Genomic DNA, 24423 nt, shown 5'->3' on the forward strand with positions numbered 1-24423 from the left:
ACGACTCGAAAATCACATTTTACGTTTCCTTAGTTTGTTCATTTCCATTGTGTGGCGAGATTAATGTTATTTTAGTTCCAGCGATTTATGAACAATGGCAGGCCTTGTAATTTCAATTTGTACAGACAAATACTTAATTCAGGTACCAATACAACAAGTCTTCCTAGCACTTAGAGTTATTATCTTAGTGTTGTTTTAATTTTTAGATACACGAGCTATGTTAATTTATATGCTAAATCACCTGTATCAGGAGCACACACCACATACACAACCTCATGTACTTTGAATCAACACATAATACAGCTCAATTAGGTATTAATTTGTTAATAATCATTTATATTGATTTCCTTTTGTAAAACTTTGAACCCTTTTGTATAATTTCTGTATTCCATTTTTGGCCTTATCTTTAGTATAATTGTTTTTTGGTTATATATAATTTATGTAACATTTAAAACGTATGAATCACCAGATCAGATTATTTAAAACTCCTAAGAAAAGATATATAGATAATAATGAAATATATTATGAAAGCTTATTGGAAAAACATCCTGATTATATAATATATTATTAACAATATAGAGTTTTTTTGCGTTGCCGGCTTTTGAAAACTTAAAATTAAACCTTATAAATACTATTATAACAAAACATGGTTCACATAATGTCCCATTAAATTGCATAATCTAATCTACATGAGATTCGCCATTGCGTCGTGCGAAGTTTTTCACAAATAGACGAAGAAAATTTTCGTCTAGCCAAGGCCTATAGAAGGCATATAAGAGAGGCTTGGAAGGCAATTGTATTATTCGGGGGAAAAATCAAAGAGAATAACACGTAATTTGTGTTTTAAATATGCGTTTTTTTAGTGTATTTGTGTTTGTGATTGCTTGTGTTAATGCTGCACCGAAACTGAGTGCGGTGTTCAATCCAGCTTTTGATCCAGGCTATAATGAATATTATGTAAGTATGTAAGGATTTTAGCTAGAAATCGTGATATTTTTTTTAATTTTTTCACACAATATATCAGAAATTATATACCTAATTATTTATTAATTCTTAGGGCAGTGTTGGCGTTGATCGTGCGACTCTCTTCCCTGAGGTCGTAGGTTCGATTCCCGGCTGTGCACCGATGGATTCTTTATATGTGCGCATTTAGCGGTGAAGGAAAACATTGTGAGGAAACCAGCTTGCCTTAGACTTTAATGTCGACGGCGTGTGTAAGGCACAGGAGGCTGATCACCTATTTGCCTATTAGATTGATTGATTGATTTATACACTTATATATTCTTATATACATTGAAGCAGTAAAAGGATTGCTTTATTTTGTAATTATAATCTTTTTTACATTTATAGTTAGGGACTTAAAATCCCTAATAATAAAAATCTATCATTGTATTGTCATAGATTAAATAATATATTTATTTAAAAAATGGTTATATGTTTTATTAAAAAAAATACGTCTATAGGAAAATTATTTAATTAATGTAAAACTATATTTCAGGATCGTCCAAAGTATACCTATAATTATGGAGTTGCAGACCCCTCTACTGGGGACGTAAAGTCCCAACACGAGACAAGAGATGGAGATGTTGTCAAGGGTAAGAATTTTTAAAAATTATTTTTATTTAAAGTTCACGTAGTATTAAAATATTTAACTACTGACAGATTTATTTCATTGGCAAAATAAAATATAATATTTAATTTTTCAAATAAAATGGATAAAAGTATTAACCCTTTTTTGATTTCTAAACATTAAAAGTCAATAACTTCAGTTAATATATATATGTGGAACCAGCTGCCCATAATTCCGAACCAATTCGACTTAGGGTCTTTCAAGAAAAATGCCTACCAATTCTTAAAAGGCTGACAACGCACTTGCGAGCCTTCTGGCTATCTGAGTTTATTGACGGCGGTATCACATCAGATGGGCTTTCTGCCCGTTTGCCTCCTCTTACTTATATACCAAAATAGACATTTTTTTTTGAAAATTTGTTATAAAACAAAATGGCCCTAGCCCCTAGGGTTATATACCTTCCCCAATACTACTAAAATGATCTCATCGTTACATTTAAATTTTTGTTAATTTATTTATGCACTTCTTGCACTTTTTAGCATTTCTTTTGTTTTCATTACTAGGATTGCCTGTAAGAGATCGCTTGTTAGCGATAAGGCCGCCCATTGCATCCCTAATAATATAAGTTACTGTTTATAATGTGTATATTTACATTTAAATTACTGTGTATATTTGTAATGTTACGAAGAGTTTTAATAAATACATCTGAAATAGTAGATTTATAGATACGTATGTAACGAAACAACGCAGATACGGAATCGACTGCCCGATTAGTTCAGTCCAGAATAAATCCCTGCTTCCGATTCAATATATGGAGTGTTTTTTCATCTTTACTGGCTTACATAAGTTTGTGAACCACCCTGAGTGTAATAGTATGACTAGTGACTACCGTATGTCAAAGGTCCGTATGACATACAGGATTCATAGTTCGCGCAAAGTCGACACTGAATCTTCCCTAAGGTTAAAGAATCATAATGTGAAAAATCATAAATTCCATTGTTAAATGTATGCCGTTCATGTCATATGCCACAACAACGAATAAATTACTGTTGTAAATATGCTAATTTGGCATGTAATTATTTGGTCATTTTGCATAATAGTGCTTGTTACATGTTTTCTGAACTGCGTGCTTCACAGTTTTCAAACAAAAACCATTGTTAGGAATAGGTCAACGATTAGCGAATGTTAACTGTAGAAACACACGGTAGAAATTATTCTTAAGTTACTTTGTTTAATAGATACATAGTAAATTACCATCATATATATATTATATTGTGAATATTTATCAAAAACTAGTCTAAAACTCTAACTTAAAATAACTTTATTCATATAGCTAAACAAGTACACTTATGAACGTCAACAGAAATGATGTTAAATTGATTCTAAATTAACATTTACTACCAGTGCGCAAGTCAAGGACGTAGAGCGGGTAAGAAGAACTGGCAAGAAACTCTCCGCCACTCTTTAATGGCCAAGTTTTGAGTCATACAAATTAACATTAGATATCTTATAACATGCTTTCATATAAAGCGTAACTATTATTTTGACTTGGAAGAAAATGCGAACTATGGTAGTTTATGGTAGGATTAATTTGTCAATCTAATATGCAAGTAGGTAATCAGCCTCCTGTGCCTGACACACGCCATCGACTTTTTGGATCTAAGGCAATCCGGTTTCCTCACGATGTTCTCCTTCACTGTTCGCGCAAATGTTAAATTCAAAAAAAGTCCATTGATGCGAAGCCGGGAATCGAACCTACGACCTCATGAAAGTCATACGCTGAAGCCACTACTCCAAAACTGCTCTCAAAGAATACACATCAAATAATATTGTCTATATAAAGAAAAGACCTAACAATCGTTGTTTATATTATTCGCTAATAAATTTTTACCAAATTATAACCATTCTGTCATTTCAGGCCAGTACTCTCTTGTGGAGCCAGATGGCTCAATAAGAACAGTAGACTACACTGCAGATTCAATACACGGATTCAACGCTCTGGTTTCCAAGAGCAGTCCTAGTCTACACGTGACCCCACAAATCCATCGACAGCCGATACAGCCCGTCATACAATATGTCGCGAAACCTGTGGCCGTACCTGTACAAGTGCAGAAACAATTTATACCCGAAGTTTATCCATCTGCCTCACCATTTTGTAAGTATATATGATCATGATACAGGGGCTTAAAAATTTGGGAGCATAAAAATCTATATTCTCAAAAATTTCAAAGATCCAAAATATATTCTTCTTTACTCTAGTTAATTTCGGTGGCGGTTGTCGTAGGCATATTAAAATAAATGAAAGTCTTGGTTTGAAGCTAAATGTCAAAGTCTTTAATCGTTTAAAACATAAGATTAGGGGAAGCGGCGTTGGATTGACCTGTGACTTATTTATGTGTTCTTATAATTAAGGGACACATTTGTTAACCTATAAAGAATATAAGTGTAAGTAATATGTCGACCTATGGTTCATTATATTTATGAATGTTTAAAAAACCGTTCGAGCCAATGTTAAATGCGCATACAGAAAGAAAATCCATCGGTGCACAGCTGGTACACAGATCGAACTAACGATCTTAGTGATGAGAGTCGCACGCTGAAGCCACTAGACCAACACTGCTCTCTGTCTAAAAGTTAAATATTTCAATTTCAGTATATCCGAAAATAGGTGCCATTCAGTTTCCCGAATATGATAATTTCGACGGCTTTGATGGACCACCTCAACAATACTACTGAAACTTAGAATAGGTTAAATATACGTAATACAGACTGTAAGGACATTATTAGAATTAATAATATTATTAGGAATATATTTATTGTATTATTATTATACTACTTGGAAAAAATTGTATATGCATGTATGAATAGAACCGCTGTTTGCTCTATGTAATTTCATTGTACTAATTGCGTGTTGTTTTATGTACTATATTCTTATTAAATAGATATATTTTATTTATTTAGTATATCTATGATGAAACGTCTGAATGTTAATATTTTATTTATCGTATTTGTGGTTTCTGTTTTTAATTTATGAAAAACATGAACATGTAAATAAAATTTGGCTTTCGCTATAAAAAATAAACTGGTTGTTTTATTTTGATAATTATGTAAAATTGGATTGTTTCCTCAACCCCGGCTCAAAATATGAAACTATATAAAAACTGTAATAAATCAAGTCTCTCAAAAGGTGCTTCTAAACCATACATAAAATGTAAGACACAAATTTCATTCATTTATACATACTATTTATTTATCTCTAGTAAAAAATAATGGTACTTTTATGAAATAAACTTAATGAGAAACTTTATTTTAGAGATTAAACATTTTAGAAAATAAGTTAAAGTTTAAAAAAATTAATTTAGTTTTACTTCAGAAACTAATTACATAATGTGTAATCTAATGTATGTACATATAACATTCGTATAATTTTAACCATAAACTTTTTCTAAAATTGTTCAGTTTTTTATTTATTTTGTATAAAAATTAAAACTAAACATTTTAAATATTCTGTTTATAATAGAAAACGTACCTTTAAAAGCAGGCTCTTCAAAGTTTTGTCGTTCCCTAACAAAAACGCGTTAGCAAAATGTATTTTGTTCATGATTGCTATGTTTATATTGTATTAATTTATAAAACCAATATTAATATAAAAAATAAAGTTAGTCAAAGGTTTAAGATTATTGGAGTTATGTTATATGTTGTTTAATTTATGTATCACTGAAGTTTTTTTAACTAGAGAGACGCTCTGAAACTAAATGTTCACTTATGAACTTAACGAGTGCTAGTATCTCAAATCTATCGAATATACACAAAATAAATTTCTTAGAATGACATGACATTATCTTTGTTTACAAAATTTTAAATAACTAGATTTACCAAAAGTCAAGTGAACTTCCTTTTAAAGCGAAACATGAGTTTTTACATTCGGGCAGTGAGGACCAACGTCAGTTGTAATGCTCCTCTAACCAGATCTCTAGCTACTTTAAAACGACAAATAATTGAGTACATGCGAAGCAGATCCATTTAATGACAGTCTCCATGTCTTCAGACGTAAGATGGTTCAACCACTGTTGATTCGTCACCAATAATAACAATTGCAAAGTAGCTTGCACATTAGTAGATATTTCTTAATCTATTTTGTCTTTTAATCGCTTTTATCATTGTATTGTTTCTCTCTAAATGATGTGCACACTTGTTATTTATGCACATGCATGTATTGTGTTTTCGTATGTCGTGTGTTCTCTGTAAGTATTTGTATGTGTTTCGTTAGTGTGCCTTTTAAAAATTGGTCAAGCCGTTGCGGAAAAGTTTGCTGATGCATAGCTACGTTACGAAATCCGATATTATTCTAAAGATTCCTCTTCTTAAGTTTAATGGTAGTTAACTTTATCACAGATAATTACATAATATAATATTAAGGATGTTCTGTATTAATAACTGATTAGAATATTATAGATTACGATCTCTTTCATTTAACCATAGATCATAAACACAAAGAGACAGATAACATGTTTTACGCTACAAATACAGTGTAATGAGACTACATATAAATGAGTTTAAATATTCAAATTTAGAACTGTGCAAAATTAAAAGTATGATTATATAAATTGTGTCTGAATCACGACTCAAATTGTCACGTTGCATGTGTATTAACGATTGTATTCACCGATTGTCTTCGAGTTGAAGAATTCGACATTTAAAAATCGTGACCGGATACGGTATACGCGACGCTTGCGTACATCTTCCTTGTACTATACTTAGATTAAAGAAGTGATTTGACATTTAAAAAAAATTCACACACTTTGTCTATTTATTGCTTTTTTCTTGTTAGTTTGGTACCATAACAGTAATATAATAATAATAGGGAAGACACATTTCAGTATGGTTAATTGATATTTTCAAGTTCTACAACAGCATTCATCAAAAACAAGAAAATGTTGTTACAAATTTTACACCCATACATAACAATTATATTAGAACATGGAAATTCCAAACAAGCAAAGATAAACACATAAAAAAGCAGCAAAAATTAATACATAAATTTAAAATAAAAAAAATTTATAACAAAATAAGCCACACATATTATGATACACGTTCTCATTTTTGGGTCTATAGATTAACACAGGATATAAGCTGTCGCAGACAGCACACACAGAGAGAACAGTATAATTAATTATACTGTATTGCGGCAACTTTTAACTTAGAAATAAGCACGACTAAACTCTAAGTCTAAAAATACAAATATTTAATAGCATTTCTGGGTGACATAATTTGCCAATACTTAGCAACTAATTACATAAGAAATAAAAGATCTCAACGGCTCTTATAATCGACTTTATATCGGTTAACAATAAGCAAGGGGTTTGCTTATTTGGCAAGTGACATTAAAAGTATGAGAATTAAAAGACCTTTACACGAGTTGCGTGTCTATAAAGGCACTAATCACTTTAGAATTATGATATTCCAAAATATCTTCATTTATCTTGATATTATATACGGTGCAAAGGCGGAACTAAATCGACTTAAATGTATCTGATTATTTTATTGTTAAAGGTACAATTTAATTTAAGGGATTTGTTTTTATAATTATTTTTAAAATGGCATATAGTCATTATCTAATTAGTAAGAAGGGGATTGGCATATACTCGACCATAAATAATTAAATCGCTTTTTTTATTATAAAAATAAAATTTAAAGACACCACATACACTAAAGTGGAGATGGACCCATATGATGAGAGTAAAAATGGAATAGATTCGTAACGGAGTGGTAAACGAAAGAGAGGCAGATAAGATATAAAAAAATTGTGGATCCAAGGGGGATTCGAACCGCTAGAGAACGCCACGATGGAAAAATTTCGAGGAGGCATTTGTCCAAGGACAAGCCGATATTTTATTTTAAGCATATCTACTATATATTTAGCATGTACGCTAAACAGAATTAAAGACGTTTTCTTATAATTAATTATTATATAAAAAAATCCTCAGTTATTTATGGTACCTACAAAGGCTTACATAAAGATTTATCATCTCAATACAACTTCCTCAATAATTAACTACTTCCTAGTAACATCTGGGATTCCTTTCTAATAATACCTATCAATAATTGTTGATGATAACTGCGATCACGATCTATGGCGATTCAAGAATTATGGAATTCTAGACACAAGTTGAAGAATTCCATACTAGATAGATATTTTTCCACGCTTATTAATTGAATCGAACATTTTTGAAAGTTTTAGCTATAACAAATATTTTTTTTTAATTATTGGACCTCTTTACCGCGGCCGTATTTAGGCCTCTCTGTGCTTACATGTTGTATAGATACCGGCAAACTTCTTGAGCATTAAACAAGGGAGTGGGGGAAAGTTTGCGCATCGTACACAAACGCGGGACGCACCACCGCCCTCCTCCCAGTGATACCTAAAAGTCGCTTCTGCGCAAGCAAGGACATTTGTTCAAGAAGTTTGCCGGTATCTGTACAATTCTTTATACTGTAGCTACTGACTCATTTAACTCACATTCACCCACACACTCATTTACATGCACCCATACACTATTTCATGCACTCACGCGTGTTAATCGGGGCGTAAATAATATTAAAGACTGGCAACGCTCTCGCGAGCCATCGCCATCGAGTGTGTCCATGGGCGGCGGTATCACTTACACAGATGAACCTCCTGCCCGCTTGTTTATAGAAAAAACGCGCACCACTACTATGTGGAACCAGCTGCCCAAACAAGTATTTCCGAATCAATTCGACTTAGGGTTATTTAAGAAATGAGTGATTCTTAAAAACCCGGCAACGCAATCGCGAGCCTTCGGCATTGAGAGTGTCCATGGGCGGCGGTATCACTTAACATCAGATGAGCCACACTTCGTTTGTTTATAAAAAAACAAACGAAACAAACTAATAATTAATGTTGCACATGTGTTTGGATCTATTTTTGACGCTCATAAGTGTATATTGTGTTACCTTACCTATATTATATTTAATACAACAAATTTTGTATCTTATCACAACAAAAATACATGCATCAATTAATAAATATCTAATGGACAACATATGTATTAAAAACATTTATTAATTGTAAATATTTTTTTGAATTTTTTTATCTACACCTTGTCTCAAACATATACACTATACAGTTAACATAAATATGCAGTTAAATATCAAAACCTGTAATAAATACTAATCGTACGTTTATAATTTAAGTCCTTTTATAATAAACTATTCAGCACTGTTCCTATCTAAGACATCCTGCTGCCTATAAGTAGATTTCTGAATTATTTATAAGTTTTATATCTGAACCGGCAAACAAAAATATTTCCTCTCGTCTCGGTCCAATATGTTCATGTCCTCCGTAATGGCGACACACGCAGACTTCAATGGTAATTTCAGCACAGAAATTGGGAACAGATTATTCACGAACACCAGGTACCTATTTTAATTCCTTATTTATTTATTCAGTATTGGTAATGGTTCTCCAGTCCACGAAACAAGAATAGTTGTTTTTCTGCTTGCCATGAGTGTTAATCATAATTATACACCTACATTGCTATGCCCTTTAATAATAAAAAACACGTCCATGAATACAATCACAATAATAGGTAATGTTTCATTCCCCGCCCCGTATTTCCATTTTCCGCAACATTTTTGATAATTCAATAAACACAATTAACTTGTTATTTACCATTACTATGTTCACAAAGTCTTTCGTAGAAAAAATGTTTCGAAAGGAGATTTGACACTGTCAGTATTGATATTTAAATAACACAAGTTAACATTGGTCCAGTGTAAGCTCGAACGGCCTTGACTTTTAAAACTTCCGACGCGACAATTCGCCCATGTCGCATGTATTCGTCAGCTGTGTGATATATTTGGTTTAGGCTTAAATTAAACTGTTTTAACGACTAGTTAATATTGAGTAAACCAGCATTGAAGATTTTTTTTAAATTTATTTATAATAACACTCATGCCCTAACAGGCGACCCTGGCGACAAGGGTGAACAATAAGTGACTAAAATTTAGAGACAAAACAAAGAAGCAAAATTAATTAGGAAAAAACAAAATTACATAATAAAAAATACAAGAAATAAACTAACTACTATAGGCACTAACAAATAATAGAACTTTTGACATTTCACTCAACGGACAATGAAAAATGCCACTAATATGCTGTGTACAGATGTAATTGGACTTCAGGTTCACGAATGTTGTTTAGTTTTTAACAACTTTATGTATTTAAGCAAGCTGTTTTCTGTTTCTATACCAAAAATGTAAAAATAAAAAAAAACTATTGCATAATTTACGTAACTCCATGTCTCGGATGCTTTTAGAGTTTAAATATTATTTCTTCTACTTCAGTCGCACTATTTATTCCTGAAGGTCGTTACAGGCAAATGCCCATCGGCAAACATTATTTAGACTAATGAAATATTCTGCCATAATATCCCATCAATTGTCAAGAAGTTATTTGCAATAATCTGCTGGATAATAACAAAAATTACTTGACTACAAACAGTCTTGTACAAATCGAAACACTTGGTTAAAGATACATATTTAATTGCTAAATAGAACTAACATATGAAACTTGTGTCAAGATTGTATATATAATATACTATATAATATTATAAGTCATAAAATCTAACCTATATGGTCTTTTGTTGTGTACTACATATTTATGATTATGATGTCGTCCAACTTGGGCTTCTGTAATGATCAACAAACAAGGTTTTACTTCATTACTACGTATGATTAGGGCGCTGAAATCGTTTAGAAATATAGCGAAAATCTGGCGACGTCGAAGTGTTGGGATCTGACAGTTAGATTGGCCAGCTCGAAGTCCTGACCTCAATCCAATTGAGCATGTCCGGGATGTTCTAAGAGACGAGTAAGATCAGTGCAACCTGCTCCAAAAACATCAGGGAAAAGAGTCATTGCAGAAGAGTGGAAAAGTATTCCTCAAAACGGTATTAAAAACATCGTGAAAAGCATGCTCAGAAATTCTTCTTAAGGTAATTTTGGAAAGAAGTCATACTCGTTATTAGGTTTTAACATTTGTAACTTAATTTAATTTAATTATTGTCTTTATTGCCGACCACTTCTTATTATTTGCCCGTGTTTTATAGAATTCATCAAAAATTAATAACTTTTTGCCAGAATTCACTTCACGCGTTAACGATTATAATTATACAGAATACGTCACACAGTTAAATATCATTAAATTTACTGAAATAGAACGTAAATTTCTTTAGGTGCCGTTTTTTTGCAAAAGATTTTATATAAGAATAGTGAATAAAACGTATAGAATATAAATACATCTTGACAAACAAAAGTGCGTGTACATAATAAAGAACGCTTATGAACGTAATTACCCTATTAAATTCTATATTTGTACGAACATTAACCACGTGTATATCCTTCGTACAATATCTATTATTTTAATCTTATATGCAGGTTAATATCGCTTAATAGATATGTGTTATAACGTCAAGATATTGAACCATAACTGATTAAAACTTAGTGCAAAAAGAACAAGAATTTCGGGAAAATATATTTAGGCCTTGCGTCTTTATTCTCGCGAAATAATGATTGATGTTGAATCACTTATGTTTAATAGATGATAAATGCTGAACTGTAACTCATTCATCAGAGGACATAAGTGATGTGACAATACTAAACTTACATTTAATAATAAATTATTTCATAGTAGCAAATAAACTTAAAGAGAATGGTTCAGTTTAATTAGCCCACAACTCATTGATTCAAAATAACACGATATTCCTCTCAAACATATTTTTTATAGGATTTTTTTGGCTAAGGCCGTTTTCACGATGTCTTATTTCACATTATGAGTGAAAGTTGCGCACTGAGTAAGTCCATCGGTGCACAGCTCTGATTGGAACACACGACCTCAGAGTTGAAAGGCACGCGCAAGCCACTAGGCCCATTGCTCATCTATACTTGAAGCTGAATTATATGTTTCTTTCTCTATCTATATCACAAACAAAAATGAAATAGGGTTTCTATCTATAGCCATCATAGGCAATATACATAAAATACAGCCTTATTAGTAAGGGTGAACAGGGCAACTAGTTATAATATAAACGCGGTAATGCAACCATTGTGGATAAATCCATACAATGTTGCAAGTTATGATAATTAACTCGTTTAAATGATTTAAATACTTTATTAATTTATAAAGTTATAAATTAAATTTATGGCCATTTATAATTTTTAACAATTTCTTGGGTTCAATAGTCAGCGCCTTTATGAACTTAATGACAAGTAAAGAGAAATAATATCTATGTCTAAACTTACACATACTTATATTATAAAGAAGAAAGTTTAAAGGTTTCTTTGGTAGTACTTAGTGATTTTGAAATACTTATCAGCAGAACACTAGGTTATTTTTTCATGAAATTAGTGATTGCGACAAATGTTAGTCGATTAGGCATTATTTACAGCGTGTAGTGGCTTTAATATTGATTTATTCTGATCACAAATAGTCAGTTGACAAATACAAAAATAACACTAGTACCAAAAAGAACCAACCCCAACTGTGATATCTGCATTACATTCGCTCGAACGGTGAAGCAAAACATCGTGAGGAAACCGGCTTTAGACCAAAAAGTCGACGGCGTGTGTCAGGCACAGGAGACTGATCACCGACTTGCCTATTAGATTGACAAATGGTCATGAACTAGTTTGTGAGCATTGCAAAGTATGTTTTAAGGGCATTGGTGCTTCCATTCTTTAGGGTTGACTCTTTCAAGACAACACTTCGTAGTTATGTAATTGATAGAAAATGTGACTGTATCAGGATGTAGATCAGGATGTTAATGAATAAACACTGACATTTAAAACGTCTTCATTCATTAACGCTTCGGTTTAATGACATATAATTTTTATGAGGTAATAAAATTTATATTTATTATTTCTGTTGTATTTACAGTATAAAACTACAACCATGTACTAAGTTGTTAAATGTTTTTCTTTATAGGACCTACATGGTAGCTTATCAGGCACGTGATCATGCAGATCTGTCAAGATAGGCAACAGGGGAGTATAAAATCTCCCCTTTCCAAAAAAAGAACTTTATTTATTTTCGCGTAACAGCTCCTACTCCGGAAATATCCTCATGATGTTTATGGGCGTTTAAATGTTTTTAAACTTGTTGATGTAAGGAGAAATCTGTATGGAAATATTTGGTACTAGAATCAGTGTTTCCGCTCTGTACTTGCAGCCTGATTGCAGTGCCTACCATTTTATCCTTCTTTTATTACCTACGCATGATATCTTCGATTTAATTCTAGAGACATAAAGCGTTAATATTTGTATCACGATTTGGAGCAGTCATAGTCGTGTTACAACCGGCCCTGAGAGATCGTCAGCAGACGAGTTACCTCGTTCTCCCACCTGTTTCTAGTACTTTTCAGGGCTAAAATACCGATGTAAAAACCGGAACTTCTGAAACCGGTTTATGTCATTACTAGTTGACCGAATGCTCTTTTCTGAGGTATCCTTGTCACGCATTATATGCATCAGTGCTAAAAGACCATCCAAATGATGGCATGCTTTTTTATTGAAACTAGTTCATTTCAATTTCACCAATTAAAGCTCATTTGGAATTATAATTTATAAGAAAACTCTTCAGCTTCAAGTACACAGGTGCTAAGTAAAGATTTAAATAGGCTCCTGGTAGATATTACCGGTGACTCCAGAGCAGGTGCTTTCCTCGCTCAACGAATAAGTATCGCAATACAGCGAAGAAATGCTGCCAGCGTTAAAGGTACACTGCCACGGGGACCAAACTTTTTAAATTTATTTGAATTTTCTATTTATTAATTTTTAATTATTATTATTATTACTATGTAGGTTAAGAATATTGTAAACACTGTGTATTTGTGTGTTGGAAATAAATATAATTTAATATTTAGAAACTTATTAGGATATTATTGAAGAGAATGATGTCCATAGTGTCTATAAAAAGAAAATCGTGAATAAAATTGAAATTGCGTTTCGGTATTTTAAATATAAGTTAATACCGGTACATATTAATATATAAAACAAAGGTTGATTGATTGTCAATTAAATTGTCTCGCATAGTAATTGTATAAACGCAAAAAGCGCCTTAAGACTTGTGAAACGACAGAGATCGAGGTGATACAGATGGTATTTTATATTCTGCCTTGACGTCCGATAGTGAAACTCAGCTGCAGGTATTAGTCCGAACAACTTCTCTGAACACTCACCATGGTAAATACCGTAGAAGATGCAGAGAGACCCCACATCTCTTTAAATGGATAAACTTAGATCAAATTTATTGAAGAAACGGTAAAGATGCCATGAGCGTAGGTTTCCTCTTATTTGTTCCTATTCTTTTTTTTAATAATACCAATTCTTTGTTTTCTCCCATATAACATCTGAAACAAACAGTACCATTACAATTAAGAAGGTATTGGGATACTAGTTTATAAGCTAGGTACCAGTGATATAGATAACCAGGCTTCCATTCCACAGCAAAGTCATACTGAGTCATAACAAAAACAGTGCATATATGAGTAAGCAACAAAATTTAAAGTTTCTAAAAAAGGATATAAAAAAACTAATCAGCAGTCAACTTGATTCTTACAGAAATAGAGTTGTATGGGTGTACACACACTTGTCTGTGTGATTGAGAGAGAGTGTGTGTGTGTATGTTAGTGAGTATTTGGACTTCATACTAACATGTGGCGTTGGAAGGCTAATGACAGCCTGGCTGATGTGCAGCATTTCCTACATAAACATTTAGTAGAAGATATATTTAACTAAGAAAAACTAAGAAGACTTAGAAGAAGATTTTAAATCTATTACTACAATCGATATAACGATAATCTATATCTATAATCTATACATTTTTTTAAAATTAATCTGACTACTCCGTCAGTTGTTATATATATATAATGTGATTGTATTATTATAAAATGTTATAACTTTTAAAGTATCACGCAAAAATAAATAACCTAACATAGAAATCATAAATATTGCAGATATTCCAGTACAATCAAATGGTTTAATTAATTAAGTAATTAAGAATAATTGTCTTAATAATATCGAGATAATAATATGCTTCGAGTATTTAATAATGATTTCAAGGCTAATTATAATCACGAACTATGTGGGCTATTAAAGCAGGTAACAGTTTTTGTGTACTTCACAATTTTAAATTTAATTGACTCTGCTAATTTTCATAATTTCTGATAGAAAAACTTTTCAAGCTGAATGAAGAGTTTTACAGTGTGTATTTTTATGTGCCGGCACGAGCGTTATACCTCTGTGTATAGATCTGGATTATCCAGGTGTCAAATGATTCATATTTTCAGAGAATTGTGCACTTTGGAGTCGCTGTTGTTTTTTGTATGTTGGGAAATACAAAAAACGTTTTCAAGGCAGTTTTTGCTCCGCACCACCATGTGTTCCACTATGTGGAACCAGCTGCCCACTGAACTATTTCCGCACCAATTTGACTAAGGGTCGTTCAAGAAAAGAGTGTACTAATCCTGTAAAGGCCCTCAACGCACTCGCGATCCCTCTGGCATTGAGAGTGTAAAAAAGTAGTAGTTTAGTAATGGCCCCTATAATATTGATAAATTTTGGTAAGACTAACCCAGTAAACGCTGTACTTTTGACATTCTTTTGTATTTTTAAGTACATATTTAATAACATGATTAATATACAATTGATTTTACCGCCTAAATTAAATTATAAGTTTATTTTGAAAAGGTCGACCCGCAGGTTAAGTAAGCAGGGGTTAGTAAAATTGACACGACAGTACGTTTTCAATTATTCTAAGAATTAATCTTACTTTATTCCATGATATTATATTCACTAAAAATGATATACACGAGATCTTAGTATTTTTTCAGAAATTTTGTCTTTTGTTTTCTTAACCGATAAATAAAACAAGACCGATATGAACATGTCCTTACTATGAAAAAAACACGGACAAAAAGTAGATAATAATACGTTGGCATTTAATTAAAGTGTTTTTAATTTATTTATGTAGGTGCATTAACAATGTTTGACTTAAATGTTAAATAGCATTCGTTAATTTTGATTGTGTTATATACATTACATTGTTATACATATATACATTACAGATACAGTCCTGTGACCGGGTTTTGATATTGAATTGATTGATTATATGGAAATTGCGTGTTAATCGTAATTTGATTTAAGCACAATGTTTTTTGTATTTTTTGCTTGACAAAAATTGCTACTATTTTTTGTAATATTTATGTTTACCAAAATTGTCATATATTTTAGATAAAAGACCTTGTAACTTAAACCATAGAAATAATATTATGTATGTTGTGATAAACTTGAATAAATAAATACCAAAACTCAAGCATGGCGTAATTTCATTGATCTTGAATATGTGTAAAATACCCAAACAAGTGTTAACTTGTAATGGTGAACGGTTCTAGTATTTTTTTTAAGGGAAAACGGGCAAGAGGCTCATCTGATGTTGAGTGATACCCGCCGCCCATGGACACTGAATGCCAGACGGCTCGCGAGTGCGTTGCCGGCCTTTTAAGTATTGGTACGCTCTGTTCTTGAAGGACCTTAAGTCGAATTGGTTCGTAAATACTTCAGTGGGCACATAGTGGTTCCACATAGTGGTGGTATAAAGTTCAACCAAAGGCAATTTTAGAATATTTTTGTTTTTCTATAAATTCGATTGAAATCATTCAGGGTCATATGAATTAAGGAGTTATATTGAACATTGATCCTATTTTCCTTTATTTTTTTATTAGTAATCATAACAATCAAATATACAGTATTTACAATTTTCTTAACCTATAAAGTAATAATAAAATTAATAAAAAGAAAATTAATTAACAAATTTAAAAGTTTGGTCTCTGTGGTCACTACGTATTGCGATACTTATTCGTTGTTTCCTTTATTTTATATTATAATAACTATATATTAATATATAGGTACTCGGAATGATATGTACGGATGGAACAATACAGGTGCAGTAAAATTAAAATCTTAATAGTTTTTGCATATTATGTGTATAAAATGGGTTCCGAACATTTAATAAAATACACTTTGAACATTTATTCCATAAGAATAATACTCGAAGTGTTTATCAAATTATCTTAGAATCATAACAATTTCTATTGTTGACTTTAAAAATTGCTAATACAATTTAGTTATAGTCATTTAGTAAATGACACTAATTTTGTGACGTAATTAAACGTAAAAAACCTCGCGAGGAATGTTCTGCGACAATCGTCGTGTGTGTGTGTGTGTCAGGCATAAGTCTAATGTGTTTGCCTAAAACCTGGGCGTACACAAAAAGTACTGAGATTGTACTTAGAGATAGATATATTAAAGTACACGGTTGACTTGAAACAAATATCCATTTTACATGCCTGTCTCACGTCTCACCGTTTGTTAACAGTGTTGGATTTAAAACAAAATATTGTGAATTTTTATAAATAAATAATGAACTGTGATAAAAATGACTCGGTGGACATCTACATCAACTCTATAGTGATCTTTCGCCGAGTCGTGTTGCTAACAAATCCTGCATTATTTTTATTTATTTATAGGAAAAATAAAAAATATATACATTATAGTTATTGTTTTTCTTCAAGCTCAAACTCAAAATATCTTTATTCATATAGCTAAACAAGTACAGCCTTGCGATTCTGTAACTCACTTTTCAAACTCACACAGCGGTTTTCGCAACGGCGGTCGCGCTCAAATCAGTCGTAAAGCAGTCATTTTACGATTTGGCATTCTGATAAAGAATAAACTACAAGCTCCCTACTTATCGTCATCTTATTCGTATTCTTAATCTACGATAACCGATTCTGTGTACCTACAGGTAAAAGCCTCCCCCATTTATCCTTATTGTATTCCAATCTCGTCCAGGTTTTTTTCAGCCATCTCCATGATTTCATTGGCCCACTTTTTAATTTGACTTTATTATTACTGCATTCTTGGATTATATACTTTTATTATTATTTTAATTTCCCTTGTTATATTCCTACCTAATTTTTATGTGTGTTTACATTGTATATTTGCGGATGCTTGGCGGACCCATACGACTTCTTCGATACAAAGAATCCCCTCGAGAGTGGTGCTGCGATATTGCGGGCTACTCTACTTGTTGTGTGCTATGCCTTCTTAAGGACCTATCCGGTCGCCAAATGAAGTAGGACGAATAGAAAAAATATATGGTAGAGTTGAGTAGTTTATGTATCCATTTTAAAAGATCGATACACGAATTAAATAGCTTCGCTCGATAGAAAAAAATCCAAACATAGCCAATTTTTGACACTTTGAATTCATTTTATGACGAAAATGTATATAGAACATGATTTTGAAATTTACACGATATATTTTATCGCAAGCCAAGTAATCCATTTCAGAAAAAAAAATTAATAAAATTACATTAAATTAATGTTTTACATAACTAATTGTTATTACGGGCCGGCGCGCCTCAGTGCTCCAGCTCTCCACTGCGCACCGCAGTCCACCCCGAGACACTGACACAGCAATTCGTGCTGGGATAGGGCCTTAAGTTCTCTTACATTTTCACACGTGTATAGCATATTCTATAACATATTTTCATAAGTATTTGATTGTCCTAATTTTAACATGTATATTGGTATCATAAATAAATTAAGTACCTGTGTATAACATAAACGATGCCTTATAATTAATGCCAATTATATCAGATTGTGATGGAAGTACGCACGTTAACATATCTATGTAAATAATTTGTAGCGGTTAACCTTGAAAACGGCTTTTTGTTCCACGGGCATCATTCTATACTTGCTCTATTACAAGAGTTGGATTTATGATAAGACATGTATTTGGCAATGTACTAATTTGTAATAAATTTTGTAGCAATCGTAAATTAGCCTCTATTTAGGCATGAACATCTGGGCTGGCATACGCGATCTGTTTTGGTAAATTTAATTCGTTTTAATATTCATTATTAATAGAAATGATAATGTTTTTGATGAAAGACCTGTATTGCCATAATTTTGCAATGCTATTTAGTGTTATTAATATAATCTTTTCTATCAACTAGTTACGATACGATAGGAAAAATTCACATTTTAATTATTGTACGAATCAAAAATATCAAATTGCAAAGTGGTTTATTTAATTTGTCATTAGAGTCGTAAAAATGCAAATTGCGACGTTTATGTGCCCCAGTCGTCCTTTAACACTGATTTAATTGATAATTTAATTTAGCTGCATTCATTAACTTGTATTAAAAAAACGCTCATCGCTGCCCCTGTTATCTGTAAGAACTATAAAATAAATAAATCAGTGGAGCTACAGCTGTTTAGGTCTGTGCCTCAGATTAGAATTTTGTATCTGTTTTATGATCATTTGTAAATCTAGGCAAGATGATCAGCCTCCTCTGCCTGACACATGCTGTCGACTTTTGGGTCTAACGTTTCATCACGATGTTTTCCTTCACCGTTCAAGCAAAGGTTAAATGTGTACATATAAATAAGTCTATTTGTTCACCGGGATCTAACCTACGACCTCAGTGACGAGGAAGCACGCTGAAGCCACTACGCCAACACTGTACCGTTCCCACTGTATACTAAATTATTTCTGATAATTTTTACACGTCCAATTTTGCGTCTTAGACGTTGCTAGCTAGTCATAATTGTTTATAACCGAGTATCAAACGTACTACTCCTGAGTTTAGAGTCGCGCTTAGCCAAAAGGCTAGCCAGCTCAATATTAGTTTATACAATTTGAATAAATTTAAATGAATTTAAGCTTCGCAGAACTAGAAAACTTCTGAGCTTCTGGAAGGAGCTAGGCTGGCTTAATTAGCTAAGACTTTACGCACAACGGACCTAATGAGAGTCTGAGTGCGCTAACTGAGCCCACACTTGAATGTATGTTCGGTATAGACATAGGAAGAGCATTGTAGAATTTGATTCGCGAATAAATTTATTTTTTCTAAAAGACCCTGACATTTACTTCCAATAATTTGTATTTAGATCTTCGGTATAATTAGCAATTACGAAACATATACTCAAACGCAACTTAAATATAGAAAGGTGGTTTTAAAGTAAATATATTTTCTAGCCCTGGTTCGCGATTATCGAAAACAATTTCTTTATTTAATTATTTTACATTACGTTTTCATATTATCAAAATAATAATAATAATTAAAAATTGATAAATAGAAAATTAAAACAAATTTAAAACGTTTGGTCCTTTGTGTACCATTATTATCAAATGAATACTGAAAAACTTTAGATAACATAAATCTGAAGTTTATTAAAATAAATTCTCTCTATACAAGCCGTATAATGACGCAGTATTTTTCCGTACTTCGTGATTGAGTAGCGTGAGCATCAACAGTTTCAAGGAATTATGTTTATCACGAATCGATAATTTTTTCCACATCAATGAGGAGACAATAGTGAATTATGCAGTTTTCTGCAATTAAAAGGTCAAGATCCTATTAACGGACTGAGGATAAATGGAAGTTCTGATGGTGTTTCTCAGATCCATATTTTAATTTTAGGTTCAACAAATTTTAATTTAAAGGCTAATAATTGGTAAGTTCATCATTTGTAATTCGTAACTTGTTGTGAAACATAATGATAAAAAAGTTAAAATACATAATTCAGTGTCACTACAAACTTTTTAGGTTATTTGTTCATCTAATATTCAATTAGGTGATCAGCCTCCTGTGCCTGACACACGCCGTCGACTTTTTGGGTCTAAAGCCGGTTTCCTCACGATGTTTTCCTTCACCGTTCGAGCGAATGTTAAATGCGCATGTAGAAAGTCCATTGGTGCACAGCCGGGGCTCGAACCTACAACCTTAAGGATGAGAGTCAACACTGCTCTCAATAATAATAATAATAAGCCTTTATTTGTTCACTTCTTATTTACATAATATAATATACAAAAACAATATAAGTGTTTTCGTGACCTTATACTACTTTATTCACCAACTTCCTAACTACGAGTTAACGTTTTGTTCCTAAAAAATGTATCTTTATTTTTAACACGGTATTTGAACCTGAGATCTCACAATCTGCTATAATTCTTACCCAACTTATGACGATAAATGTTATTAATGGTAAGAATGTACAAGTTTCTTTCTTAAAAAAAATATATAAAAATTATTTATATTAAAAACATTTATGAAATCTGTCTTAATATATATAAATTACGCTTCACGTTGTTTGTCCGCTACGGACTTCTAAACTACTTCACCGATTTCAATCAAATTTGCACAATGCGTGCAGTTTGATCTAACGATAGGATAGCTTACATATACATATAATTCTACGGTAAGTGTGTAGGTCACTGAATTCCTCTTCAACGGCTGGACAGATTTGAATGTTTTTTTTTTGTATGCGTTTATGTGGAGCCCTGGATGGTTTAGATTCACAAATAAGCCCGGCAGATGGCGCTGCAGTCGGTACTTTCACAATTTGTTTAATATCCTAATCGCTTGAAATATCACGCAGGATATCAACGCAAGTCTGTGGGGTCCGCTAGATACACCTAAAAATCATTCATAATATAAATTTTTCGTTATTATCAACAAATACGCAGATCTTCAGATGAATAATAGATCAAATTATAGCAGTAGCTTCCAGCTAGTCACGATTCGCTTACAACATTGATGATACGTTCCCATCTCTGTTGAAATTCACAAGGGATTACTAAACTTTAGATATTATATTTAAGATTATGTTATTTTAACACAGTACACTAAGTTTTGTAACAGGACTGTTTGTACAGACCTTTAATTTTGTAGGCATGCGTGATAGAGACATAATACCAGTGGCGATTGAAGAGTCTCAGTCAGTTCATTTTCTTATCCGTTCTACGCCCATGTGCCTAAACGTCAATTTAGTTATTTTATAAAAACGTCTGCCACCGGGCATTTCAATAAAATGTAACATATAGAAACATACAAAAGAAAGCTAAATAAAAATGTCTTCTTCTTTTGGCGCCTCTCCATTACTGGAGGTTGGCCATCAGTCTGATGAAGCATGTCTTGTCAAGACAAGAGTTGCAGCATCAAGATGCAATAACTCTTCCGCAGTCGCAATACCCGTCCATTCCCTAACGTTATGAAGCCCTGATTTTTCCTTTTAGCAACACGCCGTTTACCCAGGATTTTACCCATTATAATTAATTGAAGGAGATGGTAGCGGTCAAGGCGTAGCACGTGGCCCAGGTACGCAAATAAGAAACATCGCGAGAAGTGCTATGTGGGTATCATCGTGTGTTAGGCACATAAGGACAACATTTAAATGGAACTACATCATTGTAACTGAGTAGATCTGTTATTTAACCCCACTAATAGATGGCAGTGTGTTCCATACATTTATTTATTTATTTAGTGAAGTTTACCACATCATGCAAAATACTATATAAACTGTAATTATGCTACAAGCTAAATGTATAAACAATTTTGGTCAAGTTAAGACATTACACATAAGGATATGAAATTCAGCTGTTCTACAATAAACAACAAAACTAAATTCACCATTTAAATGTAAACTAAAATTCAGAAGTAGAAACATAATGCACCAAGTAACCTTTTCCAAATAGAATAATGATAGACACGAGTCAGAAACACTGGCTTACTAAAGATAATAAAATATTATACTATTAAACAGTAACTGTACATAACGCTATAATAATAATTGTAGCTTGCCTGTTTGTTTATATGTTTTTTCATTAAATACAAGGATCCGTAATGATTAAAAAAAACTGTGTTACGATGGAAAGGCCTTAGATAGATACGTGTAACCGAACAAACCATCAAATAAGAGAAAACAAAAAAAACTTGAGCCCTAAGAACCTCTAAGTAGTGTGATCTAAATATTTAAGTAAATAATTTCTTTGATTTACTGCATAAAACCTTTACCCAAAAGAGGCCAATGCTGCAGAATACTTGTAATTTTTAAAGTTAGGAATTAAAGTGGATTTATTATGATTATTACCGCATAAAAGTTACCTAAACTGGTGTAAAGCCAGCGCGAACCACTATGCATGTTTCTGTAGGCCGTTCATCGATCTAGTCCATATAATTTACAAAAGCGGACAAAACAACCAATTATTATGTACTTTGTGCAAGAAATAATTTGGCAATTTGTTATTGAATTTTCAACACAATATTATTACCAATATTATAAGACAGCTCTTTACATCTTCTATGTTTAACGCCAAACATAAATGGAAGGAAAAATATATTAATGCGACATTTATTCTAGGATCTATGGGTTTTGGATAGAGACTTTCCTATCAAAGATTCATCAATCTGTTTACAGATGAATTAAAATTGGTAAATCGGTATAAAATTGCAATCAAACCAGTTCATTAAAATTATAGATCGTTCGGGCGTGTTGCTTACACTATAATGTACTCGTAAGTACGTGCTCCTATTTCCTCATGCCCGCTACTGGCAGGCTTTGTTTTGATTTAATGAAATCGAGTATAACAAAATAGCGGAGAATTTCATGGCAATTCTTTATTCTATTGCCAATTGAGAACTGGTAGTACACATTTACTGACAGATAGTCGATACATTTTATTTATTTGACGTTCGTAGTGTATAAAAGTTAAATTCATGAGGTATCAAATAAGTACGAAATTTTTGCCGCCCTTGCCTCTTCAATTTTCATGTCCTAAATTATTTTTAGAATACGACAATTTAGTTGCACGTAAAATATGTTTTTGGGTTTGATTTTTGAGCACAAAATTATACACAAACCATCCAGTTTGCAGCCTCCCACCTGTAGTAGGACTGACACGTATAGGTTGATAGGGGGAAGAGAGAAATACATTCACATACATAAATTCTGCAATTTCGCTTTCACTCATACAAAGTGTGAGCTGAGGGCGCAGAGGTCGATTACTGGTTGGAGGGTTCGGCAAAATTTGTTGCAGACTTCTGTAAAACATCAGAAAACCATCATGCAGAAATCTTTTTGATTTTTATGGAGTAGCAAAAAAGTCGGTTCCCAAATTTGCCGCCCTAAACATCTGCCACACTATGATCCAGCCTACTCAGCCTGCTTGTAAATTTGCCACTGGTCTCGCTCCTAGGAACAGTAAGGTCGCTCCGTGAAACCTGCGAAGTGTCCAGAAAACTTCTGAGCTTCTGGAAGGAGCTAGACTGGCTAAATTAGCCAGGACTTTACGCACAACGGACCAAATCGGCGGAAAGTGAGTCCACACTACCCGGATCTCGCTTAAAGTTTTATTGTGTGTTACAAACACTTAATTAAATCTGTAATATTTAACAATGACTTACAACTAACTAATTTTACATATGTTTCTCTGAATTAATTCATTTTCGCAACAATTGTATTGTCACAAAAATAATTTGAATATATGAGACGCGACTGCAAATAACTTTATTAAGAATGTACGTCGAATACAAAGTAACTTGTTACATGATAACATCTGTACATACTTTTGTCCGTTTTGAGTGTTACGAAAAGGGATAAAAAACAATTAACCTTGCTTCATATTAAGATTAAAAGATTAACTTGGAAACCATACACAGTTTAATTCGGCCGTAGTTTTGTATATATAACCGCCTCAATAAATTGAATATATCCTAGACAAATGTATTTTTTGCAAATCAAACACCCCCACTCCTCTTTTCGAAGACACTCTTCGTAAAGCCACATCCAGCATCTGAATACTAAGCGTTGACATATCGAACGACGTTTGTTTCGGGATAATTATAAGGGAAAGGCTAAATTAGCCTCCGAGACGCTTGGTGTGCTCAGCAAAGCAAGACGGTATCATCTCTACGTCCGTCGTTCCAC

At 32.6% G+C, this 24423-nt stretch overlaps 1 protein-coding gene across 1 annotated transcript; it reads left to right on the top strand.

Annotated features, from left to right (window-relative positions):
* The first annotated feature begins 710 nt into the window (after nt 1-710).
* LOC125051101 (larval cuticle protein A2B-like) lies at nt 711-4554 on the top strand. The gene is made up of 4 exons (XM_047651253.1): nt 711-957; nt 1499-1595; nt 3489-3725; nt 4224-4554. Exons 1-4 carry the CDS (start codon nt 850-852, stop codon nt 4304-4306), a joined length of 525 nt encoding a protein of 174 aa, XP_047507209.1. The 5' UTR covers nt 711-849; the 3' UTR covers nt 4307-4554.
* Nucleotides 4555-24423: the final 19869 nt, after the last annotated feature.

The sequence above is a fragment of the Pieris napi genome, chromosome 7, assembly GCF_905475465.1.
Source record: "Pieris napi chromosome 7, ilPieNapi1.2, whole genome shotgun sequence".
Lineage (NCBI taxonomy): Eukaryota > Metazoa > Arthropoda > Insecta > Lepidoptera > Pieridae > Pieris > Pieris napi.